The 10,041-nt window shown below is 66.3% G+C and overlaps 3 protein-coding genes across 4 annotated transcripts; all 3 read left to right on the plus strand.

Annotated features, from left to right (window-relative positions):
* Positions 1 to 98: 98 nt before the first annotated feature.
* Positions 99 to 851, plus strand: NGRN (neugrin, neurite outgrowth associated; the record flags this gene model as incomplete). Its single annotated transcript, XM_083870675.1, has 3 exons — positions 99 to 277; positions 377 to 487; positions 563 to 851. The coding sequence occupies exons 1-3, from the start codon at positions 132 to 134 to the stop codon at positions 849 to 851; spliced, it is 546 nt and encodes a 181-aa protein (XP_083726801.1). The 5' UTR covers positions 99 to 131.
* A 59-nt stretch (positions 852 to 910) lies between these two features.
* On the plus strand, positions 911 to 2,594 carry HDDC3 (HD domain containing 3). Its single transcript, XM_083871382.1, has 4 exons — positions 911 to 1,157; positions 1,674 to 1,729; positions 1,841 to 2,081; positions 2,334 to 2,594. The coding sequence occupies exons 1-4, from the start codon at positions 920 to 922 to the stop codon at positions 2,462 to 2,464; spliced, it is 666 nt and encodes a 221-aa protein (XP_083727508.1). The 5' UTR covers positions 911 to 919; the 3' UTR covers positions 2,465 to 2,594.
* Positions 2,577 to 9,776, plus strand: VPS33B (VPS33B late endosome and lysosome associated). Of its 2 annotated transcripts, XM_083871377.1 has the most exons (23): positions 2,577 to 2,704; positions 2,840 to 2,920; positions 2,992 to 3,053; positions 3,162 to 3,211; positions 3,411 to 3,478; positions 3,685 to 3,730; positions 4,040 to 4,134; positions 4,527 to 4,631; positions 4,938 to 5,034; positions 5,157 to 5,234; positions 5,523 to 5,596; positions 6,490 to 6,576; positions 6,658 to 6,748; positions 6,907 to 6,981; positions 7,284 to 7,348; positions 7,438 to 7,492; positions 7,574 to 7,620; positions 7,915 to 8,047; positions 8,294 to 8,367; positions 8,834 to 8,935; positions 9,093 to 9,168; positions 9,236 to 9,352; positions 9,628 to 9,776. In XM_083871377.1, the coding sequence occupies exons 1-23, from the start codon at positions 2,609 to 2,611 to the stop codon at positions 9,705 to 9,707; spliced, it is 1,854 nt and encodes a 617-aa protein (XP_083727503.1). In that variant the 5' UTR covers positions 2,577 to 2,608; the 3' UTR covers positions 9,708 to 9,776. The 2 variants fall into 2 exon arrangements, with proteins under 2 accessions (XP_083727503.1, XP_083727504.1); XM_083871378.1 differs by lacking the exon at positions 9,093 to 9,168 and having other exon boundaries at positions 9,628 to 9,757.
* The last annotated feature ends 265 nt before the right edge of the window (positions 9,777 to 10,041 follow it).

The following is a 10,041-nucleotide window of genomic DNA, read 5'->3' on the forward strand; positions in this document are numbered from 1 at the left end:
GCCGCACTCGCCTCTGTGACCCACAACGGCCTGCAGTAAAGCTCTCCAGAGGCCGCCTCGCCCCGGGCCCGTGGGAGCCCCGCTGTCCCCGCCGGGGCCGCTCCTCCCGCCGGCCCCGCCCGTTCCCGGCCATGGCGGCGCTGCTGCGGCGCGTCCTGCCCCGGGCCCCGCTCCTGCCCCGGGCCCCGCTCCTGCCCCGGGCCCCGCGGCGGGCGGCGGCGGCGGCGTGGCCCGGGGACCCGGAGCGGCCGGCCCCGGCGCTGGAGGAGGCGGAGAGGTGCGGAGCGGGGCTGTGCGGGGCGGTGTGCCCGCCCGCGGTGGGGGCCTGTGCCGTGCCGAGCCGAGCCGGGCCGGGCGCTCACCCTGTTCCCCGCAGGGCACGGCGGCGGCGGGCGGCGGCGCGGATGGAGCGGCTGCGGCGGGAGCTGGGCGGGGGCCGCGGGGCCCCGGAGCGCACCCTGACCTGGGAGGCGATGGAGCAGCTGCGGTGAGCGCGGGGCCGGGCGGGCCGCCCCGGTGAGCGCCCCCGGAGGCCGCCCCGGTGACGAGCCCGTCCCCGCAGGTTCCTGCGGCGGGAGCTGCCCGAGGAGTGGCCGCTGGAGCGCCTGGCCCGGGGCTTCGGCGTCAGCACGGACGTGGTGCGGCGGGTGCTGCGGAGCCGCGGCTGCCCCTCCCCGCGCCGCCGCCTGCGGCAGGACCAGCGGGCGCTGAGCGCGGCCGGAGCGGCACCGGCACCGGGAGCGGCACCGGGAGCGGGGCACGGGCGCGAGGTGCGCGCCCCCGACGGGACGCTGCTGTACCGCCTGCCGCGGGGATGGGGCTGGGGCGGGCCGGGGGGCAGCGCGCAATAAACCGAGTTGGGACCCGCCTCCGCCTCCGCCGCTTCCGTCGCGCCGGGGGCCGGGCCGGGGCACCGGGGATGAGCTCCGAGGCACCGGCCTTGGGCTCCGCGGCCGCGGGGATGAGCTCGGAGGCACCGGGGATGGGCTCGGAGGCCTTGGGGGTGGGTTCCGAGGCCTTGGGGATGGGTTCCGAGGCCGCAGGGATAGGCTCCGAGGTGGCGCGGCTGCTGGAGGCGGTGGACTTTGCAGCCAGGAAACACAAGGACCAGCGGAGGAAGGATCCTGAGGGCACTCCTTACATCAACCACCCCATCGGTGCGGAATCCCCCGGCACCGCGCCCCGCTCCCGGGAGACCCCCCGGCCCCTCTCTCCCGGAGCCCCGCTCACCCCGGGAGCCCCTCACCCCGGTCCCTGCAGAGAGCCGTGTCCCTTTTCCCACACCGTGTCCTTCAGCCCGGCGCGGGCAGAGCTGCCCGAGCACTGCAGCCCTCGCCCAGCCCTGTGCCTGCCTGTGGCTGCCACCACACTTGTCCCGCTGTGGATGGGCCCACGGGAGCTGCTCAGGGGCCCCTGTGCCACAATGGCACCTGCCAGGCCTGGGGACAGCGCCCACCTTGGGGGTAGTGCCCAGGGGCCCTCCCTGCCTGCCCAGCCAAGGATCCACCGTGCAGGGTGTGCCCGTGGGGCTCCCCTGCCCAGCCAGGGGTGATCCCGGGGAAATTCCCTGCCCGCCGTGCAGCGCAGGGCCCGTGTCACCCACGGGAGCCGCCGGCCTGGCCCGGAGCTGCCTGGCCCCCGGTGCCTCCGCCACCTCTCCGTTCTCGCTGCAGGCGTCGCCAGGATCCTGGCGCACGAGGCCGGCGTGACAGACATAGTGGTGCTGCAGGTAACGCGCTGCCCTGCCCTGCCCTCCCCTGCCCTCCCCTTCCCTTCCCTGCCCTCCCCTCCCCTCCCCTCGGCCCGGACCCCGCATTCCCCGGTCCCCTCCTGGCCGCAGGCCGCCCTCCTGCACGACACGGTGGAGGACACGGACACCACGTTCCCGGAGCTGGAGGCGCGTTTCGGGGCGGCGGTGCGGCGCGTGGTGCAGGAGGTGACGGACGACAAGGCCCTGCCCAAGGCGGAGCGGAAGCGGCTCCAGATCGAGCGCGCCGCCCTCTGCAGCCGCCGGGCCAAGCTGGTCAAACTGGCCGACAAGCTGTACAACCTGCGGGACCTCAACCGCTGTACCCCGCAAGGTACCGCCCGCGCCGGCGGCGGCAGCAGCACCGGGGAGCCGGGGACGGGCCCGGCCGGTGGCAGCGGCCTAGTGGGTAGTGCCGTTGGCTGTGCCAGGGGAGCCCCGGGGTTGCCCTGAGGCTGTGTCTCTGTCTGCGTGTGTGTGGGCCCGGGCCGGGCACTCGAGGCCGGGGACGCTCCCGGTACCGAGGGGGGACGGAAGTGCCGCCGGTGTTACCGGGACGGAAGTGACGTCACGCGTGTCCCCGCAGGCTGGTCGGAGGAGCGCGTGCAGGAGTACTTCCGGTGGGCGGCGGCCGTGGTGGCGGGGCTGCGCGGTACCAGCGCGGCCCTGGAGGGGGCGCTGCAGCGCCTGTTCGAGGAGCGCGGCGTGCCCACGTGACCGGGCCTCGGCCAATAAACGTGCGCCGATCCCGGCGTCCCCGCGTTGCCATGGTTTCCTCCGCTTCCGCCGCCGCCGCCGCCGCCGAGTTCCGGTCCCGCCGCGCCCGCGCTCGGGCGTTCCCGGGGCCGACCGGGCCCCGCCATGGCCCTCGCCGGGCGCCGAGACGCGCCCGAGCCGCCGGACTTCGGGATCCTGAAGCGGCTGGCGCGGGACCAGCTCGTCTACCTGCTGGAGCAGGTCCGGGGGCAGGCGGGGCCGGGATCCCGCACCGGGGCGGGGGTGGGGAGCCGGCGGGGTCGGTACCGCCTTGGGCCTGGGGGTGGGTAGTCGGGGACAGCCGCCGGGTGCCCGCCCATGCCCGCCTGCCCGCAGCTCCCCGGGAAGAAGGACCTGTTCATCGAGGCCGACCTGATGAGCCCCCTGGACCGCATCGCCAACGTCTCCATCCTGAAGGTACCGGGGCTCCGGCCGGGCCGCGCCGCCCGCCGCCCCCGCCCGCCCCAACCCGCGCCCTGTCCCCGCAGCAACACGACGTGGACAAGCTGTACAAGGTGGAGACCCGGCCGGCCCCCGGCGCCAGCGACCAGTGAGTGCCCCGGGCTGGGCCGGGCTGTCCCTGCCCCGAGCGGGCCCTGCCGTGCCCGAGCTCTGCGGGGAAGGGCTCCTGAGCCCCCCGCTCCCCTCCCTGCTGCAGGTTCTGCTTCCTCGTGCGGCCGCGGGTCCGGACCATGAGGTTCATCGCCGGTGAGTGCGGCCCCGGGGGCGGCTGCCCCTCGGTTGGGGCCGTGCCCAGGCCTGGGGGGCTCTCGGTGAGCCCCTGCCTCCCCGGGGCCCTGCACTCCCGGCGTTTCACTTGTGCCTGGGGCAGTCGGGCTCTGAGAGCCGGGGGAGCTGTGCCTGGCAGGGTGGGCAGCTCTGCAGGGGCCGTGCGGGGTGTCCACAGATATTGTCAACGCTGACAAGATGTCAGGGAGGAGCAGGAAGTACAAAATCATCTTCAGCCCCCAGAAGGTCAGTGGGACCCGCGGTGCTGCCCATTCCCCTGTCACTCTGTGCTTGGCCAGACTTTGCACCTTCCACCCCTTCTACAGGCACCAAAATTTGTTTGTTTCTAACCCAGAAATGTTTGTTGTGACACCTGGGAAGGCGCTGGGCCCTTCCAGAGCTTTTCCTGCTCAGAGCCTGCCTGGCCCTGAGGGTCTCCCCTTCCTTTCCAGTTCTACGCTTGTGAGATGGTGCTGGAGGAGGAGGGGGTCTTTGGTGGTGAGTGGGGCTGCGGTGCTGGCTCAGGGTGGCTGACAGCACGGGATCCCAGTTAAATCCCAGTGCTGGGATCCCTGTGTGGGCAGGGACAGGAAGGTGGGCAGGTTCTCTTGAGGCTGGCTGCTGGCCTGCAGGCAGATGTGTGCTCAAACAGCATCAGCCCCTCTCTTCTGCCTGAGGAGAGGAGACAGGGTCCTGCCCCCCATCCTGTCTGAAGCTCCACAGGCCCTGTTTTGGAGCTGCTGGGATTCCTGGGGCTCCTCCTGCCCAGGGCTGTATAACTGTCCCCTCTCCCTGTCCCAAACACAGATGTCACCTGCGATGAATGGTCCTTCTACCTGCTGCCCCTGGACGAGGACATCATCAGCATGGAGCTGCCCGAGTTCTTCCGTGACTACTTTCTGGTCAGTGGGACACTGTGGTGGGGTGACAGCACCATCCTGTCCCCTGTGCCTCTCTGGGGCTGGGGACAAGGTGCTGTTCAGAGTGGATATGTGTGTATAACTGCTCAGTCCCTCAGTCTGCACCACGGGCCCCATCTACTCCCCAGGGGCAGCTTTTTTGGGGAGGGGTAACTCAGCCCCAGGCTGGTCCCTCTGCCCCTGGCTGAGCAGCCTGGGGACATCCCGTTGTGCTCCTGGGATGAAGCTCCCAGCTCTGTGATGGAGCTGCACGTGGATGATGAAGCTCCCAGCTCTGTGATGGAGCTGCACGTGGATGATGAAGCTCCCAGCCCAGTCCCTGCCCTGGCAGTCCTTCCCAGCCAGCTGCCCACACTCTCTCCCTCGTCCCGCAGGAGGGGGATCACCGCTGGATCAACCCCATCGCCAGAGCCCTGCAGCTGCTGAACTCCCTTTATGGCCCTTTTGGGAAGACTTACGGCATCGGCCGCTGTGCCAAGGTGAGGCTGGCACCAGGGGGCCCTTGGGTCCCCATCAGGGGTGCAGCTTGCAGGGACCCCACACAGCAGCATGTCACCACAGAGGTGTCACTGCACTGTGCCTCCTCCTGGGCGGGTTTTTGGGGGTCCCTTATGCCAGGGTGGGTGGCAGAGGGGCAGCTGCTGTGTGGGGTGTGGGGGAGCCCCTCGTGCCCCAAGGTGGGGAGCATTTGTGCCTGGCCTTGGTTGTCAGCCCCACTGTGTGCCAGGGCCCTTGGCAGGAGCCTGGGGCTGCTCCTCCCCCCTGGCACACTCTGCCCCTCACAGATGAGCTACGAGCTGTGGCGGGACTTGGAGGAAGAGAGCGACACTGAAGGTCAGGGCAGGAAACCTGAAATTGGACACGTTTTCCTCATGGACAGAGGTGGGCTGAGACAAGGGCAGCGGCCGGGGGGAGCAGTTCGGGCTCCCCCAGAGGGGCAGGGAAAGCCTGTGTGGGGTGGCAGGAGGAGTGGGAGGGCAGCCTGGCTCCTGCTCTCCTTGCAGACGTGGACTACGTGACAGCACTCTGCTCCCAGGTGGTCTACGAGGGGCTTGTGGACGACACCTTCCGCATCAAGTGTGGTAGGTGACCTGGACAGGGCAGAACAGGGCCCTGCAGTCACAGCAGGACAGAACAAGGCCCTGCCAGCATCTGCAGGGTTTGTGCCTGGCATTGTCAGGCACAGTGCAGCTCCCATAGGGACAGTCCCAGTGTGGGGTGCTGCTGCAGGTCATCCACAGGGACAGTCCTCACTTTGACCAAGAGTCTGGGCTGGCATCCCCTGTCTCTGCTGCCTCTTATGTCAAGGCTCGTGCATGTGGGAGTGTTGCTACATCTGTGACAAAGCAGCTCATCACTTTTCCCTGCAGGCAGTGTGGATTTTGGGCCAGATGTCACCTCTTCTGACAAGAGTATTAAGGTGCTGCTCAATTCCCAGGACAAAGTGAGTCTTCACAAGCCTTGGGGGCGTCCCCTTGGTGGGAGGAGGCAGAGTGGACCATTCCCTCCCCTAAGCTTGAGCAGGAGTGGCTGGGGGCTGCTGGGCCCCCAGACAGTGGGTTCAGGCACAGAGACCAGAGAAACCTGGTGTGCAGGTGCAGCTCCAGTTCTGAACCTGTCAGAGTTCCTGCAGGCAGGGGTGTGTCACAAATGAGTGTTTTAGGGTCACTAAAGGAATCACCAGCGAAGGTATCCACAAAAATGGGTTTAATATAAAAGCCACAGCATGACAAAATTTATTGCCAAAGTTCTAAATGGTTAAAGCACACAGATGAAAAGCAAAAAGAAATAAAATTATCAATCAATCAATCCAAACCAAAATCAACCCAAAAATATCTATGTGGAAGTGGGGAATGAGGGGGTAATCAAAAGGATAGAAAAGGGTGAGAATAGAAAGGAATACAGAAGACCCTCCTGTTGAGTCACAAGGTTCATAGTAATTTTCCATCCTGGCCACAATTCAGGTTGGTATTTAACTATGGAATTTGACAATGAAAATATTACTCCACTTGGGTTTTTATCCAGGTTACAAAAATAAGTTTCCCAAGCTGTTCATTAAAAAACAGGAGCTGGATAGGCAGTACTAGTTCCTAGTAAGAGTGTTTCTGCTAAGCTGGGGAGGAGCTCAGCCCAGGTGCTCTTCATCAAGGCTGATCCCTGAGGAGCATTTCTGAGATCAAGGTGTGGCCTGGGTCAGAGGGATGCACCAACATGGGCTGCTGTGCTGCCAGCCAGGGTTTTGGGGCACGGGGTGGCGTGGCCAGCGTGCTGGGCAGGCTGCTGGGGAGGGTTGGCCCTGGGGTCTGTGTCTCCAGGGCAGCTGCAGCATTTCCACAGGTGTTCAGTGAGATTCGGAACGAGCACTTCTCCAGCGTGTTCGGCTTCCTCAGCCAGAAGTCACGGAACCTGCAGGCACAGTACGATGTGAGTGTCCCACAGCCTGGCCTGGGGGATGCCACTCTGTCCCTCACAGCCAGGCCACAGCCCCGTGCTCTCCCCCCACAGCGGCGCCGGGGCATGGACATCAAACAGATGAAGGACTTTGTGTCCCAGGAGCTGAAGGGACTGAAGCAGGAGCATCGCCTGCTGAGCCTGCGTAGGAGCCTGAGGGGAGGGAGGGGCCCTCGGCTGTGCTGCAAGTGCTGGAGCTCTGGGGAGAGCAGGGGGTCGGGGGGCCCTGGGTGTGCCCAGCAGAGGCTGTTGGTGTGTGCTAACAGTGCCTGCAGAGCCCTTTCCCATCTCTTGGCTGTGTAGATATTGGTGCCTGTGAGTCTATCATGAAAAAGAAAACCAAGCAGGACTTCCAAGAGACCATCAAGGCTGAGCACTGTGAGTGCTGCTCCATGCCCTGTTTGTGCCTACCCCTGTCCCAGTCTGATCCATGGCCTCACTCGCCCCAGGCCCAGGCAGCCTCATGCCTGGGTGTTCCTGAGTGACCGCTGTCTTCCCAGTCCCTTGTTCTGGGGGTGTCTCAACACCCTAAGTAGGGTCACGCTGCCCTCTCTGAGAGGGAATGTATGGTGGGGTGGCAGCCCCATTCCCTGGGGCATTGGGAGGGCAGCTGAGCCCAGAGCCCAGCTCAGTGGGCTGGCAAGAGCCCTGGGGTGATGCTGCCTGTGCCCCTGCCACAGCTCTGCTGGAGGGCTTTGACATCCGTGAGAGCACCAGTTTCATTGAAGAGCACATTGACCGGCAGGTGAGCCCACGGGGAAGGCTGCCCCACCTGCCCTGCTGCCCCACCTGCCCTGGCTGCCCCCCCCACCCCCCTAACCCTGCTCCCCACAGGTGTCCCCCATCGAGAGCCTGCGCCTCATGTGCCTCCTGTCCATCACGGAGAACGGTGAGTGCCCCGCTGTGCTGGGCCACAGCAGTGACACCGAGCCCCAGCCCTGGCACAGAGCTCACCTGGTGCTCCCCACAGGTCTCATCCCCAAGGACTATCGCTCCCTGAAAACCCAGTACCTGCAGGTGAGGGGCCCAGGCAGCCACTGCAGAGCAAGAGCTGTGTCGGGTGGGGGTTCCCTCCCTGTGGTCTGGCCATGAGGCAGCAGCACTCCTGGGGATGGGCCCTGCCTCCACTGGCCCTTCATGGCCCCCAGCATGCCCAGGCTGTGTCTGCAGGACAGACCCTGCTGCCCCAGGCTGCACCTGCCCCATCCCTGTGCTTGCAGGGGCTCCGTGCCTCACTGCAGAGGGGACACCCTGTCTGCTTCCCGTGCCTGCAGCTGGGGCTGCACACTGATCTGGCTGCCCCATTCACAGAGCTACGGGCCCGAGCACCTGCTGACCTTCCACAACCTCAAGCGCATCGGGCTGCTGACAGAGCAGTCAGCTGGGGACACCCTGACGGCCGTGGAGAGCAAAGTCAGCAAGCTGGTGACAGACCGTGCTGCAGGTGAGCCAGCCCACCGTCCCTGGGAGTCTGGGAAGGGGAGCTGCTGCTGCAGATCTGGCTGGAGCACGTGGCAAAGGTGTGGGCTGCAAGCACCAAGCATGTCTCCAGCAGTGCTGCAGTGGGCTCTGCTGTGGGGGCACCAGGGCTGGCACAGCCATTCTCCAGAGCACACAGCTCTGCACATCTCTGCCAGCCTGGCTCTGAGATCCAGACAGAGCCTCTTAAGATGTTTCTCGTGTTTTCCAGGAAAGATCACAGATGCATTTAATTCTTTGGCCAGGAAGAGTAATTTCCGAGCCATCAGCAAGAAGCTGGGGTTGGTACGTCCTCAAGGGGTGCTGGCTGCCCACAGTGCCCACAGGCTGCAGGCTTGTCACCTCAGGGGGACAGCTCAGGGCCAGAGCTGCTGCAGCTGCTCCAGGCAGTCTGTGGGTTTCTCCTCGGGGTTGGGGGTCACTGCCACTTTCCCACTCTGCCCTGACCCTTCACCCTGTGAGTGTGGTGCAGCTCTGGGGCTTTCCTTGCCTCCTTCAGACACAGCAGTGGCACTGGGCAGGCAGCCCTGTGTCCTCCATCCTGAGGCAGAGGTCCCAGGGTGCTGGCAAGGTGACATTTCTGTCCCTGGCCCTGGCTGCACAGCCCACCCAGGCCATGTGATGCTGGCTCTGGCATGGTGGGGATAGAGCCATGCTCCAAGTGTCTGTCCTTCCTCACCCCTGCACCCCTGAGCTGGGATGAGGCCCCAGGCAGCCTGTTCTGTACCCTTGGTGTCACCTGTCCCTGCAGATCCCTCGGCTGGATGGCGAGTACGACCTCAAAATGCCTCGGGACATGGCGTATGTTTTTGGCGGGGCCTATGTGCCCCTGAGCTGCAAGATCATCGAGCAGGTGAGTTCATCTGCTGCTGGAGAGACCTAGTCACGTCCCCTCAAGGCCCTGCCTCCTCCTGGGGAGTGCAGCAGGGGTCCCTGTGCCCAGGGCTGGGGCTGATGGGGGTCACCCACTGCTCTGAGCACACCCACCCTGACACCTGCCTGTCCCCCAGGTGCTGGAGCGCCGGGGCTGGCAGGGCCTGGAGGAGGTGGTGCGGCTGCTCAACGGCAACGAGTTCTGTGTCTCAGGTAGTGGCGGGGCTGGGGGCGATGGGGCTGGCAGCTGGCACAGCTCACAGCACTGCTCCCTACCCAGACAGCGCCGTGGAGGACAACCCGGCCTGGGAGTCCCAGCGCGTTGTGCTCGCCGTCTTCCTGGGGGGCTGCACCTTCTCTGAAATTGCGGCCCTGCGCTTCCTGGGGAAGGAGAGAGGTGGGAAGGGAAGGGAAGGGAAGGGAAGGGAAGGGAAGGGAAGGGAAGGGAAGGGAAGGGAAGGGAAGGGAAGGGAAGGGAAGGGAAGGGAAGGGAAGGGAAGGGAAGGGAAGGGAAGGGAAGGGAAGGGAGCAGGTGGCAGCCCAGGGATGATCCTGCAGTGCAGCCAAGCAGGCTCTGTGCACAGGGACCAGCCTGGCTGAAGCCGCGGGGAGGGGGTGGAGAGGGACACGGGGCTGTCCGGGAAAATGTGCACCAACGGCCCTTTCCTGCAGGCTGCAAGTTCATCTTCCTGACCACGGCCATCACCAACAGCGCCCGCATGATGGAGGCCATGATCGAGGCCAAGGCCTGAGCCCCGGGGTGGGCAGAGGGAAGCTGCCAGCCAGTAAACACCTCTGCTGACCACGACCCGGCCTAGAGCTCTGTGTGTGTGAGGGCGGGCGCTGGCGGGAGCGCTGCCCGGCGGACACCGGTGCGGGGCTGGGGCCGCTGCGGGACAGGGGGGCCCGGTGGGAGCCGTGACGGGGGCGCGGGAGCGCGCAGGCACCGCCCGGGCCGCGGGGGCGCGCAGACACCGCGGGGGCGCGCAGGCTCCGTGCGCGGTCACGGCGCGCTGTCCAATGGCGGCCGCGCGGGGGCGCCGTTAGCAGCGCAGGACGCGGCGGTGGTCTCGCTCCGGATTGGCT

This window comes from Zosterops lateralis (assembly GCF_965231275.1).
Source record: "Zosterops lateralis genome assembly, chromosome: 13".
Classification (NCBI taxonomy): domain Eukaryota; kingdom Metazoa; phylum Chordata; class Aves; order Passeriformes; family Zosteropidae; genus Zosterops; species Zosterops lateralis.